Raw genomic sequence first — 22809 nt, 5'->3', positions numbered from 1 at the left:
GCAAGCAATCTGTCAAGATTGAAGATGAGAACACACAGTAGTACTCATAACTAAGGAGCACATGCATGATGCAAGCTACCATAATTTTACAGAGAAGAGAACCATAATGTGTTGCACGTAAACATTCTACAGATTTTCTTGACTGCCATTCAGACTTCAATTGTCAATCGAACCAAGTCTATCACTGAATAAAGTAAACATGGTTCATAGCACATACAGCAAGGAGAAGTTGCAAAACGTTTGCCATAATTTGTCAAATGAGGGACACAAAGTTCCATCAGTAAAGCCCAACAAACTCAAATTTCTCGCATCAAAACCCTCAAAATTCAACAGGTAGCACCAGCAAAGTCCAGATGCACAGCAAAACCCAAACTTCTCCCAGCATCCCCAAAATGAGAGTTCAGGTACTTGAAGAAACTGCTACCATCAAAGGGAATCTCTGGATCTCTACCAGTAAATTTCAAGGAACCTGCAATCAATGAGTAAACATCAGTCTCCCTATCTCACAAACAGAGAATAGCACAGAACAAGTGAAATGAACAATCGCCAGTTTTGGTGGTTAACCAAAAGTAACACTGAAACCAGAACATCCATTTGGTTTTGTACCTAAGCTATCAGTCAAGCGTGAAGCATTGCATGACTTAAGTCTTGACTACAGGCTACAGCACAAATTACAGCCTGATAATATAGTACTAGTAACTAGTAAAGTAGCATGCAAGATGCAACATACTTTAGTAGTTCAGTCTACTCTTGAATCTTGATCGACTAGTTACAAATATTTCAGCATAGTAAAAGACACATCAACATGAAGATTCTGAGAAACTTTTAGGTTTGAGATAGTTCATGTCTGCTTGTTCTGATAGGAGTGATTGTCCTTTACCGAAGCAGCAATTCTCAGCAGCAGCAACATTCGGCAATAAAGATGTATGAGCAGAACAAGTACTCCGTGACAATTCGAGTATAAGCTTTAGAAATGGTAACACCATCATAAGGAGGCAGACAGATGTAACTAGTATCATTCATAAACACCAAAGAATTCAAACAAAAAATACAAGATTAGTAACATCAATAGCATCCAAGTATTAGTCAACCACGAGAGACTTATCCACATGGTAGAATTGGACTGAACAGACTATGAGCGAGTTGTTTCTTAAAAGTAACCTATTGAATGACTGCAACTAATATATGAGAGATCCGGAAGGACTGATGAAATATGACAAGTAGTGGATATAACAAGGGTACACAAGCACATGAGTTAGGAAGAGAAAAATACCAAAAGATGAATTAGCAAGTACGCTTCATTTTTAACAGCCTCTATCTACACGAACCAGCATGTCTCCCAAACTCTTACTTTCAGCATTGGTCTTCTTGCTCGAAAGGGTTCCTGCAATCATGTATACAAGAATTTAATCAAGAGACAATAATAGCATAGCCATGATAGTGACAAGAACAATGTATGTATCCAATAATTGAAAAAAACGTGGCAATGAACATTGCATCAAAACACTTGGGCATTAACTACATGAACAAATAATAACTGTTACTACCTAAGTTTTCAGGTTATAAGACTTTCTAGCATTGCCCATATTCATATATATGTTAATGAATCAAGACATATACGTGTGCCTAGTTTCATTAACATCTATATGAATGTGGACAATGCTAGAAAGTCTTATAACCTGAAACGGAGGAAGTGCTACATAACAGGCATTCCTCTCCAATGACAGCAACATGTGAGATTCTTCTGGGAAATACTAAGTTCTGGTGCTGATATTTGTCGATGATTATCACTGCTATAGTCAATTTACTAGAAGTGTAAGTCCTATCAGGGAGGATTTACTCAGCTTAACATAGCAGTGGCACCACTTTGAGGGCAGCTACGCGGCACCATTTCAAAGTAACATTTCAATAGTACTGCATTAGACTAGTAGAGACATAGAAATTAAGGAAAACTTGATGCAGAATATGGAGTTCAGAAACATAATCCGAATTAAGTTAGAAAACTGCAAAGCAAATATTAGACATCAAACATCATTTTTATTGCATTGCAACTCCGAATTACAAAACGATGGAAGCAAATGTAGAACATTGTAAATCTGAATTCACAAAATATACCTATAATAACATTTAAGCCTATGGATGAAAATGAGCTATAACCTGTAGCAACTTACAACAGGAGGCTTAGAAGAACTAACCAACCCCTGCCAAAGCCCAAATGCATTACTCGAACATTCACGCGAGTTAGCAGCAAACAGCAAAAATAGTTACGACGCCCATTTTTAGCAAAAATCAGGCAGTGATAAACATGGATGCACTAACATAGTAACAAGAGCCACTGAAAAAAAAACACACACACACATACAGAGAGAAGGAAAAATGCTTAGTAGATCAAACACCTGTAGAAGGGATCCGGCTTGTTTCAAGCCATGGCGGGAGCACGCAGGGTGTCAGCCCGATGGGATGCTCCAGCAGACAGCTCCCGATCATCACCCCCTTCTCCAAGTCCACCCCGACAACGTGCCTACCATCCTCGCCGATCATGAGGTACACCACACTAGCTTTCAGCGGATCGAGAGCACCGATCCGCGGTGTCTCCTGCAATGGCTCCGACCAGAGCCGGCCGAGCGCCACTCTGTGCTCCAGAGTCCAGCCGCTGCCGCCTTCGTCGTCGAGCGTGAAGCAGCTGAGCACGAACGGCGACGCCTCGGACACCTCGACGTAGCGCAGCCTCCCCTCGCTGACCCCGACGCGCCGGTACCTGCTCAGCGGCGCCTCCTGCAGCCGCCGCCTCTCGAAGCTTATCGCGTCGGCGGCGGGCAGCACGCTGCCGCTCGGCAGCTCGACGAAGCGGAAGTCCGGCTCGGCCGCGAACGGGTCGACGGAGACGGCGCCCCAGGCCAGGTCGATCCACCACATCCGGCCTCCGAAGCTCACCACCGGATGGTCCGCGGTGATCGCTGGACGCGCCGCGGGGATCGCGGACGAGAAGCCCGGCGTCGCGTCCCACCTCCCCGTCTCCGAGAGGAATCGGTGCATGATGGAATCCTCGCCTCTGATCTCCGCCACCGCGTATCGATCAGGCGGCCCGTCGCCGCGGTCGGCTTGGGTGAGGAAGCCGGGCTTGACAAAGCGCCAAGTACCGCCCGTGTCGCCGGTGTCAGGGTCCTCCTCCGGGAGGGGGAGCAGCTCGCCGCCGGTGAGAGGGTTGCAGACGACGCGGACGACTTTGGTGTCGGACTTGAGGCCAGGGAGCGGCGGCCAGGTGTCATCCTTGGGCCTGGGGATGAAGACGGGGTTTCCGCCATGGGCAGGAACTTGGACTAGCTCGAGCGCGGTGCGGACGAGGAAGAGGCCGCCGCTGTTCGCCGCGCAGATGGTGCCGCGGGAGATGACCTCCCCCTTGCTGCCGTCGTCGACGGGGACAGCGAGGGACACGATGAAGCGGATGGGGACGACGAGCTGGGAGACGCGCGGTGGCGAGGCGAGGCAGAAGGTCGCGGTCGTGATTGGCTCCGGCGGTTCTTGCTCCGTGTGGACCAACCCCATGTCGGCCATCATGGCCCACGCGGGTCGCGAGGCGGCCGTCGAGTGGGAGCGGCGGAGGCGGCCAGAGACCTCGCCGGAGAGACCAAGGAGGTGCCGGAGCTGCATCATGGCCGCCACGGCGTCTTGTCGTCTAGTGGTGCTGTGGTGATGGGGAAAAATTGCGAGAGAGAGAGAAAGAGAGAGAAAGGGAGGATGAGAAATTGAGAGGAGACACGGTTCATGTGGACTCGGTGCACGCAGCGATGGTCATCTGTTGGTTGCGTGGTGGACTTGTTGTACGGGGGTGCAGTGAGAACAGCTTTTCTGGGTCCCACTTGTCAGTTATAGTAGTCCATGGGTGGAGTTGGTTCACGAGGTCCGGGCTTTCGAAAAAATTCCTCTATTTGGAACGATCGTACGAGTAGAGCGAAAAGCGAAGCGATTGTTTTGAACGGGAGGGGAAACCGGTGGAAAGCGAAGCGATTGTTTTGAACGTTTGAAGTTTTTTGAGCGAACCTGAACGTTTGAAGTTGAACTGACTATCGCCTGTGCCTGCGCTGCCGACGAGCCGATCGTACGTCACAAAGTTTCCCGCCAAAAATATTCTTGGGCTCCGCTTGGTCATATGGGCCTACAGCCCACAAGTTGCCGTGGGTTCACGGCCCAGCTGAATAGCTTAAGGCGTCCACATCAAAGATATCGGGTTGGTTTGGTTTGTGGCCTAAATAGGCCTTACCAAATTTTATCAATGCCAAATTTTGGCAAGTTTTGATATGGCTAATTTTGGTAAGGTAAAGTTATGTTTGGATTGAAGTCAAAATAGCCTAAGTTCACTATTGAAATAACCTATTTTCTTAGGCATGTCAAAATTTGGCTTCAAACCAAATAAACACTAAGCACTATTGAAATTGTCAAATATTGGTAAGCCTAATTTAGGCCTCAAACCAAACCAGCCCATCATCTCTCTCTCTCTCTCTCTCTCTCACTCACTGCCCCTAAGCTGATTAGACAAGACGATTACAAATCGGGCGTCTGATTTTTAAAGAAAATCGGACATTGTTTCACCATAACAAATATTTGACCACTATAATATTTGTGAAACATAGTTGAAATACCATTGAAACATTTCATTTTCATGGATGAAACATCAAACTTCAACCCGTTGAAACATCCCAAATATGCAAGAAATATGAAACACCATCAAAGTATCCATTGCAATACTTCGATTCAACACGAAGAAAAATCCAAATATATTGGCTGGAACATAAAAAAATTGCGAAAATGTATCAATCCAGATCTAGTTTATTCCTCCTCTCCGGTGGTCGTCGACTGTTCCAAATCCACGCCGGGATGGTGCAATTCCTTTCTACTCCACCAAGGCGGGTAACTGCTGCTGCCCAAGCCTTCATCACCCATAGTCACTGATGAACAGGAGTAACGCCACTTCCAGATCCACGTAGGGGCCATTGCCTTTCTGCAACTTCCACCCGTGTCGATGTTCACAATATCTTGTTAGGAGCTACACAGGAAGGACGCCCCCTCCCCCCACCCCCACCGGCCACCACCGACCCCTGTCGGCCCCATCCCCTCTGCATGGCCATAAACTCAGTCATCGACTAGGGGATGAACCTCCTCTTCATCGCTTCTCCGCTGGCCTTTTGCAGGGCCGCCGATGCTAGGGGGATGGCTCCCTACATCCATCTTCATCGGTGCTGCCTCTCCTCCACCGCTGTTCGCCGCCACGCCGGCCCTCTATCTCCGTCGTTAAGGACGTGCGTGGGAGAGAGATGAGAGAGGGAGGGGGCGGGGGGTCATGGGATATGTGGAATGAGCGGTTGGGAGGAGCCCAATATTTTCTTATCCATCGGAGGCTCGATAGGTAGCGTTTTCATTAACTTTTATTTTATTTTTATAAAGCCCATTCTATTAAAAAAATGATAAGCATTTTCAAACTGAGGAATTTTGCACACAAATTGACGCAGGAACTTGAAAAAGGTTCATCATAAGGCCACCGATTTTGACACAGCTAATGAATTTCTCAAGCAATTTCCTGACCTGGGTCCTTGTGAGACCATTGAAAGGAACAACATGTACACAGAAGCACATAAGCAATCTCCAATTACTACTTCAGATCTGAGTCGAGTATAACACGTGCATAAGGATATCCATTTGCTGATGGTAATTCTGTTGTTTATTCCAAGCAAATAGGCAATTGGCAGCTGGCAATATACTCCCTTCTACTCCCTCCATGCATTTTTAAGTGCAGCCATGGTTTTCCGCGTCCAACTTTTATTGTCTGTCTTATTTAATTTTTTTTTAAAAAAATTAAAAACATAAGTCACGAATAAAATACTATTTATGTTTTATCATCTCATAACAACAAAAATACTAATTATAAAATTTTTTTAAATAAGACGAACGATCAAATTTGGGCGTGAAAACTTATGGTTGCACTTAAAATGGGACGGAGGGAGTAGTACTTTTTTTTGTTTGCCATCAGAAAGCAATCACGCATCAATCTATCAGATGGCCTGACAAAAAATTACATTGATAATGAGACCATATAACAGAGGACAAAGCTTAGATAAGTCATAATTAAGGTCTAAGGAGCACATGCATGAGAAATTTTGCAGCAAAGAGAAGCAAAATGAGTTGAACGTAGACATTGTTTCTAGACTGCCATTTGTCGATCGAATCAAGTCATTATACTGAATAAAACAGGGTTCACAACTTCATGCACACAGCACAGCAAAGAGAGGTTGAAACATATTCCCCATAGTTTTCAAAATGAGCGCCACAATCAGTGATAAAGCCCAACAAGCTCAAATTTCTCATAGCGTTCCCCAAAAATGACGTGTAGTCACCATTCGCTTCCTAATTCTCTCGAACATCTGTCAATGTGAGTAACCTGCAATGCAAATAGTAAACATCAAACTTCGTAATAACGGATGATGACCAAGAATAAACAGTTAAACACTAGGGTCATCTGAACATTCATTTGAATAAATGGGTAATACAGTTAACATTAAGAGTAATTTGCTGTAGTTTCTTTCAAGTAAATGCCGGAATGAATTTCATTGTCTAATAAAGAAGTAGTAGAAAGAACATCGTTCAGTTTAATCAAGATCACTTTCTGACATATATAGTCCACTATACACTGTGAATCGGTGATTACATGAAAGAAGACAATTGTTGAATTCACAGCACAGTACAACAGTTGTGTCAAGTGGTCACCTTGTATCCGGCTTGATGCAAGCCACGGAGGGAGCACGAAAGGCGTAAACACGGTGGGCTCGTCGAGCAGAAAACTCGCAATCACCATGCGCCTTTCCATGTCGACGCCGATGACGTGCTTGCCGTCGTCGCCGCCAACCACGAGGTACACGACGCTGGCGTTGAGCGGATCGATGGCGCCGATCTGCAAGGGCCCCGCCGGCGAGAGCGGGCCGAGCGCCACGCGGTGCGCCAGCGTCCAGCGGCCGCCGCCGTCGTCGTCGAGCACGAAGGAGCTGAGCACGAACGGCTTGGCACCGGACACCTCGACGTACCGCAGCCTCCCTTCGCTGACCCCGATGCGCCGCCACCTTCTCAGCCCCACCTTCCCCCGCCGCATCTCGATGCTCGCCGCGTCGGCGGGCAGCACGCTGCCGCTAGGCAGGAGGACGTAGCGGACGTCCGGCTGGTCGGGGAACGGGTCGACGGAGACGGCGCCCCAGGCCAGGTCGATCCACCACATCCTGCCGCCGAAGGACACCACCGGCTGGTCGATGAGAATCTGGCGCGTGAACGACAGCGAGGACAAGCTCATCGTCGCCTCCCACCTCCCCTTCTCCGAGAGAAACCGGTGCATGACGCAATCCGCGCCTCTGATTTCGGCTACCGCGAACCTGTCGGGTGGCCCGTCCGCGCGGTCGGCTTGGGTGAGGAAGCCGTGGAGAAGATTGTGCCAACTCTTGCTCTCGCCGACGGTGTCCGGGTCCTCCGGGAGGCGGAGCAGCTCGGCGGTGAGAGGGTTGCAGACGACGCGGGAGACCTCCGTGTGGGACTTGAGGCCGGGGAGCGGAGGCCAGGTGGTGTCGTCCTTGGAGATGGGGATGGGGAACTTGACATGGTCGGGCACCTGGGCGAGATCGAACACGGTGCGGAGGAGGAGGAGGCCGCCGCTGCTCGCCGTGCAGATGTTGATGCGGCAGGCGACGTTGCCTTCGGTGCCCGGTGTAGCGGGGCACAGGAGGCAGTGGAGGGGGACGGTGAGGCGGGAGACGCGCGGGGGCTCGGCGAGGCGGAGCGTCGGGCGCCGCTCCGGCGGCACTCGCTCGTCCAACCGCACCGCGTCGTCCATCATGGCCCACGCGGGGGCGGGGCGCGAGGCGGCCGTGGAGAGGGAGCGGCGGAGGCGGCCGGAGACCTCACCGGAGAGGCCAAGGAGGCGCCGGAGCTGCATCGCGGCGGCGCGGCGTGTAGGTGGTGGTGGTGGTGGTGTGGCTGAGAGAGAGGAGAGGAGGAGAAACTGAGAGGAAGCTTTTGCAATTGTCACGCCCGGTTCGTGTGGACTCGGTGCACGCAGTGATGTTCCGTTGGTTTCCTGGAGAAATCGGGTTGTTCTACGCCTGCGGGGTGTAGGGAAAACTGTCGGGTCCAGTTGTCAGTGAGTATTTGGGCCCATTTGTCAGTGTCAGTGGCCTACTACCACTACTACATTGCTGGCCCGCCTCCGTGCGAAGTAGTATTCCCTCCGTCGAAAAAAGCAAACCCAGAATTAGATGTGATATCAATTTTTTGTTCAAATTTACTGAACAAAAACGGATGAGTATTTGGAACGTAGCAGTGCAGCAGCGAAAAAGGAGATGGCTTTGAACGTTTGAGCTGCCCCCCCGACCGTGCCTGCTGCCCTGATCTGCTATTCCACGTCACTAGTTTCCCGTAAAAGTGTTTTGGGCCTGACGCCTGAGCTGCTTGGGCCGTAGAAGCATCAGTGACCATGGGCCCACGGTCCACGGCCCAGCTGAGAAAACCACTAGCCTACATGAACACCTCAAATTAAAGGGAAAATCATCTCTCACTCAAAAAAATGAGGGGCTGGTTTGATTTGAGGCCTAAATTAGGCTTACCAATATTTGGCAATTTCAATAGTGTTTAGTGTCTATTTGGTTTGAAGCCAAATTTTGGCATGCCTAAGAAAATAGGCCATTTCAATAGTGAACTTAGGCTATTTTGGCTTCAATCTAAACACAACTTTACCTTACCAAAATTAGTCATGCCAAAACTTGCCAAAATTTGGCATTGACAAAATTTGGTAAGGCCTATTTAGGCCACAAACCAAACCAACCCGAGGCTATCGAAGTGCTACTCCGGCATTTCCCTCTTCTGACTCCTCAGCCCTGATTATGCAGTAAGCCCTCATATCACTTTCGAACTGAAGAAATTTCACATCAAACATCCCACAATTGAATTTGCCCCCAAAAAATTGGCTTTGTCAAAATTTGGCAAGGAAAACAAACAAGAGTCTACAAATCTACCAGCTCATACTGTTGGAAACAACAATCTCATTTGGAATACAACAACTTCGCAAGGAACAATTCAATTCCATAAAAAAGAGCTGGGGAAAAGTCTCAAGGTCAAGTGTTTGCACATAAACATCACGCTTTCCATAGCCATAATAATAAGATCTCTCACAAATTCACTAGTTACATAACTGAATTTCTGTACGCATGCATTGACTTGTGCATAGGAGCACTGCAGACAAGCATAGCAAGCAAGTTGTTTTTGTGATAACCATTAGTACATGCTGATGGAATCCAATCGTTCTACTGGAATGACCAACAAGTCTGCAGCAAAGCCCCAAAATGACAACTCCCAGAATTTCATCAGTAAAGACCAACCAACAAAACTTCTCCAAACCCCACCAAAAAGAGTTCGGCAATTACCACCATCAGCATCCTAATTCATCAGAACACTTGCATGTGTTAGGTTAACAAAACCTGAAAAGTAAATGCGCAACATTAAAAACCTGAATAACCATAGGAACAAAAATGAGTGTTTTGGGAAAATGGCAAGTTTAGCAAGGTTAGTTTGAACACAAACAAACATAGAGATGTATTTTATTAGAGCTTAGTCTGGATGAAAAGTGAACAGAATCTATGACTACTGTAACAAGTACAAAACATTTTTTCTGCATTCCTTTGGGATTGAAATGGAAAAGGAGTTATCGATTATTGTCCTCTGGATGATATGCATTGATTAAGAAGGAAACAAGAGCAATACTCTCTCTGTCCCATAAAAAATCAACCTAGTACTCAATACGACACATCCTAGTACTATGAATCTGGACATACCTCAGTCCAGATTCATTGTACTAGAATGTATCACATCCAGTACTAGGTTCATTTTTTGTGGGATGGAGGGAGTACTTGCTAAGAAGTAACAACCATCATTTCCGGCTTCATCAGTTTGTGACAGTATAAAGTATTGTAAGGCAAAAAGCCAAAAATACATAATGAATATATTTTATAGTAAGGCTGGGAACCATAAGCTCTTATGAATAATAACTTAATAAGATAGGCCCAGTATTAAGTTTGCACTCAATCATGCTTGTTCAGAAAACAATACTGAGCCTGAATGACATACAAGTAGAAGCAAATCAAACCAGAATCACCAGTAAATTTATAATACAGTTAGTAGTAGCTGGTTACCTGATAAATTAACTACTTCTTGTCACTGCCTGAACGAACCAGAATGTCACCCAACGTCTTATTTTTCGCATTGTCCTTGCCTGAATGATTTTTCGTTGAATTTAATCACAAGAACTTGAGCAACAACCATACATTACAATTCTAAGTAACACAATCTTACTACAATAGCTAAGGAATTAAATTGACATGTATTCGAACAATACAACACAACATACATATGTTGATGTTAATGAGAGAAAATAGCAGTATTTGGACATAGATAACTCAGAATAGTATGTTGGTCAGAAAAGCAACAAAAACATAACAGTCCCTTTACCAATAAGCTTGTTTGCTAATAATTGATTAATGATTACATTGTTAACAACTGATGTATGTTCGAGTAGCAGGTCAAATAAACAGGTCTTAAGGCACAATTAAATGGAAACAACATCCCTAATGCTAACCTTTAAACACTGTATTGCACAAAAAGGAGACAAAAAAAAAAGCAGATTACACAGTGTACATTTGAGATTCAACACGCAGTATAAATCCAGTGATGTTCTACACAAGAACACTAAATTGCAAATGAGCTACATTTTGTACTAGCAAATTCCCAGAGAGGCTGCTATTAGCTTGTGGCTCACTAGTGTGGTTTAGCTGAGAGTTACTGACCAATTCCTTTCAATGCCCAGATGCATTCCATGAACATCATTACACACAAGTGACTTAAATTTAACCAACCAAACAAGTGACTGAACTTATAAAACAAGACAAGTGAAATAGTGCTAATAAAGTGATAATTGCATCTTGAAAAGAGACATGCTAATTAAGCGATGAAATGATAACCTGAAGGTGGGATCTGGCATGACCCAAGCCACGAAGGGAGAACGCAAGGCATGAGCTCGGAGGGATCTTCCACTAGACTACTCCCAATCACCACCCCTCTCTCCATGTCGACGCCGATGACGTGATCGCCGACCGTGGGATAGGCGACATGGGCGTTCAGCGGGTCGAGGAAACCAACGCACGGCTTGGTGCCCCGGAATGGCAGCCACGGGTAGCCTCCGTCGCCCCAGATCTGGCTGAGCTCCACGCGATGCTCCAGCGTCCACTTCCAGCCGCTGCCCTCGACGGTGTCACCGTCGAGCGCGAAGGAGCTGAGCACGAACGGCTCGTCCCAGGACAGCTCGGTGTAACGCAGCCGCCCCTCACTGACCCCCATTCTCCGGTAGTCGCCCAGCCTCAGCTTGTGTCGCCACTCGGGGTTTGTCGCCTCGGGATTGAGCAGCACGCTGCCGATCGGCAGCTCGAGGAAGCGGAAGTCTGGGTCATGGCTGAACGGGTCGACGTGGACGGCGCCCCAGGTCATGTCGAGCCACCACAGCCGGCCGCCGGCGGCGACCACCGGGTGGTCGACTATAACCTTGCGCGGCCTCGTGAGCCCGCACCCGAACAGGTAGTCCGGCAGCGCGTCCCATCTCCCCGTCTCCGAGAGGAAGCGATGAATGGGGAGGTCCTTGCCGATGAACTCGACCACGGCGAATCGATCAGGCGGCCCGCCCCCGCTGTCCGATTGGGTGAGGAAGCCGGCGTACGCCTGCCGAGCCAGACCGCCGTCGGGGAGACGGAGAACCTCGCCGCTGAGAGGGTTGCACACGACGCGGGCGACGACCTTGTCGAAGTCGTACCTGATGCCGGACTGCACAAACCAAGAAGGATCGCCGCGGTTGTCGAACATGTTCGTCGCGGCTTGGCCGGTCAGCTTGGCTACCTCGTCGACGACGCGGAGCAGGAGGAGGCCGTCGCTGTTCGCGGTGTACCTCGGGCCGTACCGCCGGATCTCTCCCTCCAGGCCGGCTGCAGGCCCGCTGGGGCGGCGCCAGAGGGCGCCGTAGGGGACGACGAGCTCGGAGGCGAGCGGGGGCTCGGCGAGGCGGAACGTCGCGCGCGTCTCCAGCGGCACGTTCGGCTTGGGGAGCGGCGTCACGGTGTTCACCATCGCCCACTGAGGGCGCGAGGGGCCCGTGGAGAGGGAGCGGCGGAGGCGGCCGGAGACCTCACCGGAGAGGCCAAGGAGGCGGCGCCGGAGCTGCATCGCGGCGGCGCGGCGCGGCGCGGCGTCTCGTCTCGCCTTGTCGAGGGGATGAGAAAATTGAGAAAACGGGAGGAGGCTTTTGCAATTACTACTCCTCAGAGAGGCGCAGAGGCGCAGAGCCTGGTGCATGTGGACTCGGCGCACGCGGCGAGGATACGTTTGGTTGCGTGGAGAAATGGCCGTGGGGTTGGTCTTCCTGGGAGCGGTGAGAGGGAGCTCTACTCGGGCCCATTTGTCAGTCACAATGGTCTATGGGTGTTGGTTCACGGAGAGGCTTTTCGCCGTTGCTCCATTTGGAACGGCCGTACGATACGAGTACAGTCTACTACGGCCTGTCGGCGAAATGAAAAATTTTGGGTCATATCACGTTTGACCGGATGTCGGAAGTGGTTTTCGAACATGAATGAAAAAAATAATTTCATAACTCGCATGAAAACCGCGAGACGAATCTTTTAAACCTAATTAATCCGTCATCAGCAAATGTGAGTTACTATAGCACTTATGGTTAATCATGGACTAATTAAGCTCAAAAGATTCGTCTCGCAATTTATATGCAAACTGTGCAATTAGTTTGTCTTTTTATCTATATTTGATGCTCTATACATGTGTCCAAAGATTCGATGTGATGTTTTTGGAAAAAAAATTTGGGGACTAAACAGGCCCAAAGTTTGCTTGCTTTTTTGGTGCGAAAAGCGAAGGGATTTTTTTTTGAACGTTTGAATTGCCTCGATTGGCTGTGGCGACTGTGGCAGGTCTGCACATGACCCGATCCACGTCACCTGTTTCCCGCCAAAAATATTTTAGGTCTTAGTAGCTGATTGGGCCTGCGGGTCATATCATATCATAGCCCACAAGTGGCCACGGCCCATGGGCTCACGGCTCAGCTGGAGGCATCTACTACATCGAAGGCATCGACAAGACGACAAGCGACCGGAGATAATAGATAATCTCTCTTTTGAACGGAAGAATTTTACCCAAAAAATTAACAGAGAAAATTAAATCTTGAAAGATTCATCATAAGGCCAGGGATTTCTAGAGAAGTACTGAATAGCTCAAGCAAGTTATGGACTTGGGTCCTTGTGAGTCTTCAAAGGAACAACCTGTACAGAGAAGCAATCTCCAATTCCTACTTCATATTGTACGGGGTAGAACATAACATGCACATAAGGATATGAATTTGCTGAACTGATCTTTGAAAGTCTATCCTACGCCATTGGTACCTCATCTGTTTTATAATACAATACTTTCTAACATTGCCCATATTTATATAGATATTAATAAATCTATATATATATATATATTCATTAACATTTATATTGATGTAGGCAATGTTAGAAAGTCTTATAATATGAAACGGAGGGAGTAGTTTGGAATGTAATGTTGGGGGGTTCTATTTTTTACCGTCAGATAGCTAGCAAGCAAAGCACCAGTGTCAGAATTCAAAAGACCCCGAAAAAACATATTCCATTGATGAATGATGAACACATAACATCGAAGAAAACTTAGATATAAGGAGCATATGCATGATGCAAAAATGTAATCGTTGTATGTGTTGTTCTAGACTGCGGTTCAAAGCTCAACTGGCGATGGAATCAAGTCATTTCACTGAAATAATAATAAACATGGCTCGTGCATAGCTAAGAGAAGTTGCAAAATGTTTCCCAGAATTTGTCAAAATGAGGGGCCACAAAGTTCATCAGGAAAGCCCCAAAACCCAAACTTTTCACAGCATTCCCACAAGGTGTGTCAGAAACCATCACCATTCGCCTCCTAATTCTCCAGAAAAACCTCGTCTGTCAATTTTGAGAAACCCTGCAAATCAAATAATAAACATGAGACTCCCTTGTCTCTACTATCTTTGTAATAATTCTGACAAAGAAGTAAACACTAGGGGCATATGAACACACATGAAGAAGAGCTACATTTATCTGTTTTTAATTCAGTGAAAATAAACAAGTAAATAGAAACGCCACTACATAATGAGATGCCGTCTAGCTTTATAGTTTAAACACTGAAATAATGAGCTGCGTCTCAACAGCATTGCGACATAATTTAATTTGAGGGTTTTTAGGGTCCATGGGAGTATGTTCTAGTGTTAATCATGACTCATGGGTTTGTATACTGAACCTCTCCATAGTCAATACTCCCAAGGAGTCAAGGGCACTCCAAGAACTCATTCAATTTATATAACACAGAATTCTAACATGATCAATAGTTAAGGAGCAACAACAACAACAACAGCATTCAGTCTAGGCAAGATCAGTTGGTAATAATATGTGCCATATACTTACAGCCCCATGTTTTCCAATAAGTCATAATGAACTAGAGGGCAGCAATAGTCCCTATTGGCAGTCAGCACACTTACAGTTGAGCATTATACATTTATACTTGTGTCTGCCAAGTCTCTTATTGCAAATTAATTCAAAATACACAACTATTCTACATCTTCCGCAAAAGAAAAATGACATTGCAAATACATGTAAATAAACAAACCATCCTGAACTTGGAAAGCAATCAGATACCGCCACTAATTGATAAAACAGTGAAAGTTAGTTAACAGAAAGTACCATGAGATCAAAAGCTGATAAAATTCACTTCTTCAGTTCTATGTCTACATGAACCGACATGTCTGAGTATGACGGAGTATTGCTTTTCATCTTGGCCTTCTTGCTCCAATGGATCCCTTTATTCACAAAGATAAGAAACTAAACAATCAGTATATGCTTCTCTACAATGTATCCAAGATATAAAACAGCAAACGAAATAAGACACTGAACAGGGGCATCACATAGATATACGTTTACACCCAATTTTTAGATAATGGAAATGGATTACATCTCCGGCGTTTACACTAAATTAGATGAATGGAATGCATAATAATAAACATACTATATTCAAATTAGCCGAGAGAGAGAGAGAGAGAGAGAGAGAGAGAGAGAGAGAGAGAGAGAGAGAGAGAGAGAGAGAGAGAAATCAGCATCCTTTGGCTTTACATCTACTCCTAAATGCTTCCTGTTTCAACCTTGGCTACAAAAGTATCCAAGTTCCACTCTTTCTCCCCAAATTCACCATTTCGCCACAACTATTCCCGATTTGCCCCAAAATTCTAGTACAATTGGTAAAATAAGGATTTTAAAGACATGTTAAAACGAAATATACTAACTCCAACTAACATTTACATAGTGCACTTCAGCAATTGGATAACTCAAACAAGCATCATAGAAGAAGCGTGACTACAAATAAAAGTATGAATCTTGTTTCAAAAGTAAACAAATACCTTCAGGAATCTGGCTTGATTCAAGCCACGGTGGGAGTACACAAGGCAGGAGGGGAAAGTCAGCACAACCCAAACGAGAACTGTCAATCGCCCTCTCCTTAATCATGTCTATGCTGAGCATCTGATCACCAACTATGAGGTGCACGATGTTGGCGTTCAGTGGATCAATGGCCCCAATCCTTGGCATGCCACCCAAGGGAACCGACGCGTGGTGCTCATCCTTCCAGATCGGGCCGAAGGCCACCTCGTGCTCCAGCGTCCAGGAGTCGCCGCCCTCGTCGTCGTCGGCGAGCGAGAACGACCTGATCAAGAACTGCTTCCCCAAAGACACCTCGACATAGCGGAGCTTGCCCTCGCTGACCCCCATGCGCCTGTACTTGCCAAGCTCCCTTAGCATCACCACGTCGTCAAGGTCAGGCAGCACGCTCTCCTTGGGCAGCTCGACGAACCGGAGCTCCGGCCGGTCGCTGAAGGGGTCGATGGTGACGGCGCCCCAGCTCGCATCGACCCACCATAGCCGGTCGCCGAAGGCCACCACCTCCTGGTCGATGTCGACCGTCCTCCTGGCTGGCAATGGGGACGGCATGCCCACCAGCTTGTCCCACTCCCCGGAATCCGAGAGAAATCGCCGCACGAGCCACCCCTGGCCGTCTTCCTCGCGGTTGCCGTCGAGCTCCGCCACCGCGTACCGAGCAGGCGGCCCCTGACCGGCATCGGACTGGGTGAGGAGCCCGAAGTGGAGGTACCTCGAGGTCTTCTTCGTGCCGTTGAGGTCGGGGAGGCGGTACATCTCGCCGCTGAGCGGGTTGCAGATGAACCGCGTCACCTCCGGGTCGCGGTCGACGCCGTCGAGGGCCCACTCGCGCATCGGCTCGCCGCCGCGGCTGCCGACGGTGGGGAGGTGGTTGCGGGAGTCGTAGAAGCGGACGGGGACGAGGCCGTCGCCGCTCGTGGCGCGGACGTCCGTGGAGACCGTGCCGAACATCTCGGACTCGGCGTCGTGGCGGAGGCGGGGGTCGACGAAGCTGGCGGCGAAGGTGAGGTAGGAGACGCACGGCGGGTAGTCGGCGTGGAGCGACGCGCCCGGCTGCGACGACGCCCCGGACCGGTCCATCTTCGACAGCTGGAGCAGCGCCCACGGGGGCCGCGCCGGCGACGCGGCGCGCGTGGAGAGGTAGCGGGCGAGGCCGCCGGAGACGGCGCCGGTGAGGCGGCGGAGGCGGAGCATCGCGCGCGGAGGCGTGGAGGTGGAGGTCGCGGTGATTTGGTGTAGTAGTAGTAGTAGTAGTAGCCTGTAGTGTACTACTGGTAGCAGAGAAGGGGAGAAGAGGGTTTTGTGTTTGTGGGAGAAACCGAGAGAAGGGGATGCGGAATGAACATGAACTCGCTCTACGGACCAAGGAAAAGCAGCGTGGTCAAAAGAAGAAGGGAAGACTCTTCAGACTTTACTATCAAGCTGTACTCGGATATTTTTTTTTCTTTAATTACAAGCTGCATTTAATTACTTTGGATATTTTAACTACAAAGCTGCATTTAATGGTATTTCAGTAGGAATTAATTTTTAGAAATCCAAATAATTTAGAAATTTTCTCAAACTGAACGCGCCCCTAATGCTTTCTCAGGTGACAAAATCGAAGGGCCTAATAAAACCTTTATAGTTAAGATAACTGTTGGGCCTGTAGCCCATCTACAGTAATTTATCTATGAGACTCCGACTACAAACCTTCCCGAGTTGTAGAATTTTTTTTTTAAAAAGGAGAAAAGCAAAGTTGGAGAAAAAAAATTTCCTTTAAAAAAAAAAGAAAAGCCGGTCTCCTTCATCTTCCCGTCCGTAAACCCTAACTGACTTATACTCATCAATCGTCCTCCTCGATTGCTCCTCCCCTGATTCCGATCCACTCCGAGGCCTCATGGCGGCGACCGATTCTCGTCGCCTTGCAGACCTAGATGTCGACGAGCTGGACCGCCTCCTCCCGTTGATCAAGGTCACCCCCTTCGCCGCGCACCGCACTTCTGCCCCCAGAGGATGTGGTTGTCCTTGTGCGGCGCCGAGGCGGATGGAGGAGTCTCAGGGTAAATAGTTTTTTTCCCCATATTTCTCTTGTGTTGGTTTTAGGACTATCTGCATGATTTATCTGATCATGCAGCCTCGTCGGAGAGGACTCCAAATCCCCCCCACAATCGCTCAGTCGCCTTTGGACAATTCCAAGAAAGACTCCGAGAAAGCTTTACGCAGTAAGTACATGATTTTATCATACAAGAAAAGAAAAGCAAGCAAATAATAAAGCCAATAATTGTGGGAAGTTAATTTACTCACTTATGGGGGTGGCATGTATTACCCGACCCATCATTAATAAAATGGTTATAAGGTAGAGTATATCTACCTTCCAGCATAAAAAAAAACTTATGGGGGTGCCATTGTACAAAGAATGAGATATGGGGTAGAAGAATTACGATTGTTTGTCTGTTTTTTTTTCTGTAAACAAATGTAGTCTGCTTCCTAGATTGCTTTGCTGGACTCGTCATCTTGCCGGCAGAGCAAGAACAACTTGTGGTGCTCAAAGCCATCCTTGATTCCTTCTCCGAGGCCACTGGGCTAAAAATTAATTTTCACAAGAGCACCTTCCTCCCTATCAATGTCCTGCATGATGAGGCGGTTCGGCTGGCTGGGACTCTCGGTTGCCCGATAGCTTCCTTCCCCCAACCTTATTTAGGCCTCCCTCTCTCTGTTACCAAGCTATGCCTCGCGGACTTCCAACCGCTCATCGCTAGGATTGACGAACGTCTTGCCGGTTGGCGCGGTCACCTTCTGTCTTCTGATGGACGGCTCACTCTCATCAATTCGGTGCTCTCCGCCCTCCCTTCCTATATGATGGGAGCCATCCTTCTCCCTAAGGGTGTGTTGCCGCCATTGACAAATGCCGAAGAGCTTTCTTCTGGACAGGGGATGAACACTGCCATGGTGACAACTGCAAAATTGCGTGGGACATTGTTTGTTCTCCGAAGGAAAAAAGGTGGTGCTGGGATAAAAAATCTTGAAGTCCAGAACAATGACGAGGATTCTGCGTCGTGGATTGACTGTTTTCAAACTGAACGGGTCTATAGTGCTTTCTCAGGTGACAAAATCGAAGGGCCTAATGAAACCTTTATAGTTAACTGTTGGGCCTGTAGCCCATCTACAGTAATTTATCTCAGACTACAAACCTTTCCAAGTTGGAGATTTTTTTTTAAAAAAAGGAGAAAAGCAAAAGTTGAAGAAAAAAAATTTCCTTAAAAAAAAAAAGAATAGCCGGTCTCCTTCGTCTTCCCGACCGTAAACATCGAGATTCTAGAGAGACGAGGCGCGGGACCAGTGAAACCCTAACCGAGCTACTCATCTCTCGTCCTCCTCGATTGCTCCTCCACCCGATTCCGATCCACTCCGAGGCCTCATGGCGGCGACCGATTCTCGTCGCCTCGCAGACCTAGATGACGACGAGCTAGACCGCCTCCTCCCGTTGATCAAGGTCACCCACTTCGCCGCGCACCGCACTTCCGCCCCCGGAGGATGTGGCTGTCCTTGTGCGGCGACGAGGCGGATGGAAGAGGGTCAGGGTAAGTTGGTTTTTCCCCCTTGTTTCTCTTCGTATTTGTTTTTCCCTCCTTCCCGTGTTACTGGGTAACCCCCTATCTCACACAATATTTATCTGATCATGCAGCCTCATCGGAGAGGACTCCAAATCCCCCCACAGTCGCTCAGTCGTCGTTGGACAATTCCAAGAAAGATTCAGAGAAAGCTTTACGGAGTAAGCACATGATTGATTTTATTGTACAAGAAAAGAAGAGCAAGCAAATAATGAAGTCTTATTTGGGGAAGTTTATTCACTTATGAAGTCTTATTTGGGGAAGTTTATTCACTTATGGGGGTGCCATTGTACAAAGAATGAGATATGGGGTAGAAGAATTAGGGTAGCTTCTCTGAGGTAGAAGAATTACGGTAGTTTCTCTGATTTTTTTTAACTGTAAAACAATGTAGTCTGCTTCCTAAATTGCTTTGCTGGACCCATGTCGCAAGTTCGCAACTTGTGATATTATTTGAGCTACGGGCATTGTGTACAGTTAGATTTTATTTGCCAATGGTCTGAGCTTACTTCTACTTTCAGAACGCAGTATAAAGATGGCAATGAAGATTATCAATTACTCTGAAGACTGTATGAGAAAGATTGTAGAGTTGAATGCCACTCTCCCTCTGGATCAGCATTTCTTCCCTGCCTGCATCTGGCCACGGGACCTTGAGGACTTGCGTTTTTCCAAGATTGGGTTTTACGTTGACTATCGCTTGAATGACACTTCTCCAAGTAAATGCTTCTACAGTTTATTATTAAAACAAGTTGCTTTTCTTAGCTTCTTCATTATTGAAGGTTCCAGTATCAGTGGATTTGAAATAACTCTAGATTTTTCATGTACTGTCTGTCCCATGCACCCCAAGGGATCTCAAATAGTTTAGCAAACAATCATGGAGTAGTGTCAGTGTTATATGTTTATATCAGTTCTAACTCATTTGATCTAGGATTATAAGGATCAACGTTTTATATATTTAAGGGTGTTATTATAATATCTATATGTGATTATGTCATAAACATTGGAGTCTGAAGTAAAATGTACTCTTGCCTGACACGAGTACAAGCTGCTTCTAATATCGATTTCAAATCTTTTACAGTCAACCATAGCAGGACTCTGCAACTTATGTCCTTTCTTAGATCTGCAATAGTTCAGGGGCACTGTCGTATTATCTTTGTTGTTTTTTGATTTCTTGTTTTCCCAGAGTCGTAACGTTTCATTTTGATCTATTGCTTATGCCACTCACAGCCACTTGGGGGTGTAAGCGCTTTGCACATGAAGACAAGTATGTTGCATCAACTATGCTGCGGATCAATGGACTAGTGTTTACTGGAGATTTCCCACATGGCCGGTCCATGCATGTTTATGGTTTTGTGGCTGTGAGGGATGATAAAGAGCCATTGAGGAACTATATCTTCAATGTCAGCAGGGAGAAGGCTTGTCAATTGAACCTGGTTAGTACATCTATACTCAAAGACTTTTTCTACAGTTGATTGTATTTTGATTGGTATATAATGAGCGTCCATAGCTAGCGCTTATTTTTTTAGTGTCTATAACTTTGGAGGATTTATTGATTAGTAGCATATTGCCCATGCATTGCAACAGGATTTTAATTAAAGAAAATTATCATTAACCCATTATTACCATCATTTTCTGCACATATTACCTCTTAATTGCTGTGTATATTTGATACTGCCATATGACCTCTTTGGCCCTACACTATCCATTTCCTTTCTCGCAAAAAGTAGAGAGTTGGTTTTGGGGGGGGGGGGGGGGGGGGTGGGTGGGGTTGATATGTGGGGCCTCTAGCCCAACTGTCTTTTTTTCCTCCGAAAAAAGGAAGGTGGCTGAACCACCACCACTATTCCCTTTTAAAGGAGTATAGAATCTCCTAAATGCACAACATTCCCTTCCCTCCCATTTTCCCTCTTAAATGGCCATATGCCTTTTCCTTTCCCATCCATATTGTAGAGCATGCTTTGTAGAAAACACCCACCTGAAAGTAGGAGGAATAAGTGGTAGGTCCGGCTTAAGACTTCTGTAGCAGAACAAGCACTTCTACATATTAGTAAATATGTCTAAAGAATGGCGCCATGAATGTGCTAGGAATATATATGTGTGTGCTAGGAAAACGAAGAGAAAGCACTTCTCTTTGTTTTTTGGCCCAATAAATCTTATATTCAGTCCAATACTCCAGTTGTACGCTAAACTCTTTGGATTGCACTGTGTTCAGTAATATCATGATTTGGTTCAATTTTGAAGTGAAAAGAACACACCTGACTGGGTTGTACAGAGGGAACTATATATATGACTGAAAACTTTAAAAAACACGGTTGAATATGCTATGAGAGTCCTATATTTAACATGGAAAATGATGTTATTGCTTCAGACTATTTGCAGCATTTAGCTTGCCGTAGCTAAATATAGCATTCCTCTAAGCCTCAATCAGTCATTTTTGTCATTTGACTTAGCATAGAATGTAGTTCTTTGTTCACTGATATCTATATAATCATATCACAAAAACTGCACTAAATTATATGTGTAGGATGAATCTCATTGTACCAATCTCATGTAGTCAATCCTTTATTTTGATATATTGATGGTAAAAGCTGGGAAAAATTGAGCATGAAGTGCTAGCTACTTATAATATTGGAAGGGAGTGTCTCTAGTTCAAATGTGCAAATTATACTTGCATAGAATCACATGAGGTAGGTCTAGCCCATTATTTCTTGTTAAGATCTTGGTAACATCTTGACATTGGTAGCGGCTTACCATGTTTATTTTGGAATTCCTAATAATCTGATTCAAACCAGTGATATGTGTGGAGTAACATAACCATATTTTGACCTTATCCTTTTCTCTTTGGTCAAAATGCAGGATTCGCCTTCATTGGAGATTAGTCCCCCCATGCGTGGCATCTCCGTATGGGACAGTGCTTTAATCGAGTTTCACTTGAAGGTTAAGGGCAGTGACAGTGATAGTAGTTCAGATGATGACATACTCATTAACGCCTGTATGGAGTTCGACTATGAGACCATTGAGCATGACAAAAAGTTGATATCAAGAATTGATGGCCCGTTCGGTCCACTTGATATGCGTTATATCTTCTTAAAGAATGGGATTGAGGCCACTATCGATATTGATCTGGGCAGCACATCTGAAGCTTATGATATTTTGCTTGTAGCATTTTCAGGCGAGGATTCCATGACGCTTTACAAGGACCGTGTTGGACAGCATACCAAGTTTACAGCCGTTGTAATTGTTCCTTTAGACGAGTTGTTACATATCAAAGCATTTGGCACGTATGGTTCGTCTCATTTTGATGGCAATATTGCTGTGCCTGTATTAAAGCATGGAAGCTGTAAGAAACCGTTTTGGTTTCAGTTGGCAGAGAAGAAGTCGGGGCATAAGAATCTGCCTAGAGCTTGCCTGGAGGTCACGTTTTCTACGATGGGTTACTATAACACGGGAGAGATGTAGAACAAATGACTGCAAGAACTGCTATTTTGCTCTAGAGCATTTCGTTTTCCTGGGCTGTGAAATGTTTAAGAGTTGTGATTTGATACTGAAATCCGTAAGTTGTATTTTAACTGAAATCGATAATGATGTTTTATCGATCGTCAGTTTCTTTCGCTGTGATA

At 46.4% G+C, this 22809-nt stretch overlaps 5 protein-coding genes across 8 annotated transcripts; 1 reads left to right on the top strand and 4 right to left on the bottom strand.

Moving 5' to 3' along the window:
* Positions 1 to 66: 66 nt before the first annotated feature.
* LOC4339059 (uncharacterized) lies at positions 67 to 3740 on the bottom strand. The gene is made up of 3 exons (XM_015783260.3): positions 2397 to 3740; positions 1274 to 1384; positions 67 to 469 (listed from the first exon to the last, which is right to left on the bottom strand). The coding sequence occupies exons 1-2, from the start codon at positions 3652 to 3654 to the stop codon at positions 1305 to 1307; spliced, it is 1338 nt and encodes a 445-aa protein (XP_015638746.1). The 5' UTR covers positions 3655 to 3740; the 3' UTR covers positions 67 to 469; positions 1274 to 1304.
* Positions 3741 to 6082: 2342 nt separating this feature from the next.
* On the bottom strand, positions 6083 to 8095 carry LOC107276762 (uncharacterized). The gene is made up of 2 exons (XM_015783533.3): positions 6760 to 8095; positions 6083 to 6433 (listed from the first exon to the last, which is right to left on the bottom strand). Exons 1-2 carry the CDS (start codon positions 7967 to 7969, stop codon positions 6420 to 6422), a joined length of 1224 nt encoding a protein of 407 aa, XP_015639019.1. The 5' UTR covers positions 7970 to 8095; the 3' UTR covers positions 6083 to 6419.
* Positions 8096 to 9090: 995 nt separating this feature from the next.
* Positions 9091 to 12350, bottom strand: LOC9266331 (uncharacterized). 2 transcript variants are annotated; one of them, XM_015783386.3, is made up of 3 exons: positions 11043 to 12350; positions 10218 to 10297; positions 9091 to 9506 (listed from the first exon to the last, which is right to left on the bottom strand). In XM_015783386.3, exons 1-2 carry the CDS (start codon positions 12289 to 12291, stop codon positions 10230 to 10232), a joined length of 1317 nt encoding a protein of 438 aa, XP_015638872.2. In that variant the 5' UTR covers positions 12292 to 12350; the 3' UTR covers positions 9091 to 9506; positions 10218 to 10229. The 2 variants fall into 2 exon arrangements, with proteins under 2 accessions (XP_015638872.2, XP_015638873.2); XM_015783387.3 differs by having other exon boundaries at positions 9091 to 9465.
* Positions 12351 to 13872: 1522 nt separating this feature from the next.
* On the bottom strand, positions 13873 to 16942 carry LOC4339057 (uncharacterized). The gene is made up of 3 exons (XM_015782750.3): positions 15569 to 16942; positions 14859 to 14974; positions 13873 to 14103 (listed from the first exon to the last, which is right to left on the bottom strand). Exons 1-2 carry the CDS (start codon positions 16794 to 16796, stop codon positions 14883 to 14885), a joined length of 1320 nt encoding a protein of 439 aa, XP_015638236.1. The 5' UTR covers positions 16797 to 16942; the 3' UTR covers positions 13873 to 14103; positions 14859 to 14882.
* Positions 16943 to 17417: 475 nt separating this feature from the next.
* Positions 17418 to 22809, top strand: LOC4339056 (uncharacterized). 3 transcript variants are annotated; one of them, XM_015782274.3, is made up of 6 exons: positions 17418 to 17641; positions 17716 to 19162; positions 19267 to 19353; positions 19711 to 19905; positions 20417 to 20622; positions 22046 to 22809. In XM_015782274.3, exons 2-6 carry the CDS (start codon positions 19000 to 19002, stop codon positions 22646 to 22648), a joined length of 1254 nt encoding a protein of 417 aa, XP_015637760.1. In that variant the 5' UTR covers positions 17418 to 17641; positions 17716 to 18999; the 3' UTR covers positions 22649 to 22809. The 3 variants fall into 3 exon arrangements, with proteins under 3 accessions (XP_015637760.1, XP_066167149.1, XP_066167150.1); XM_066311052.1 differs by lacking the exon at positions 19267 to 19353 and having other exon boundaries at positions 17716 to 17803; positions 19718 to 19905; XM_066311053.1 differs by lacking the exon at positions 17418 to 17641 and having other exon boundaries at positions 18866 to 19162; positions 19718 to 19905.

Source organism: Oryza sativa, chromosome 5 (assembly GCF_034140825.1).
Source record: "Oryza sativa Japonica Group chromosome 5, ASM3414082v1".
In the NCBI taxonomy this organism is placed as follows: Eukaryota; Viridiplantae; Streptophyta; class Magnoliopsida; order Poales; family Poaceae; genus Oryza; species Oryza sativa.
This window is presented reverse-complemented; position numbering and strand designations above follow the sequence as displayed.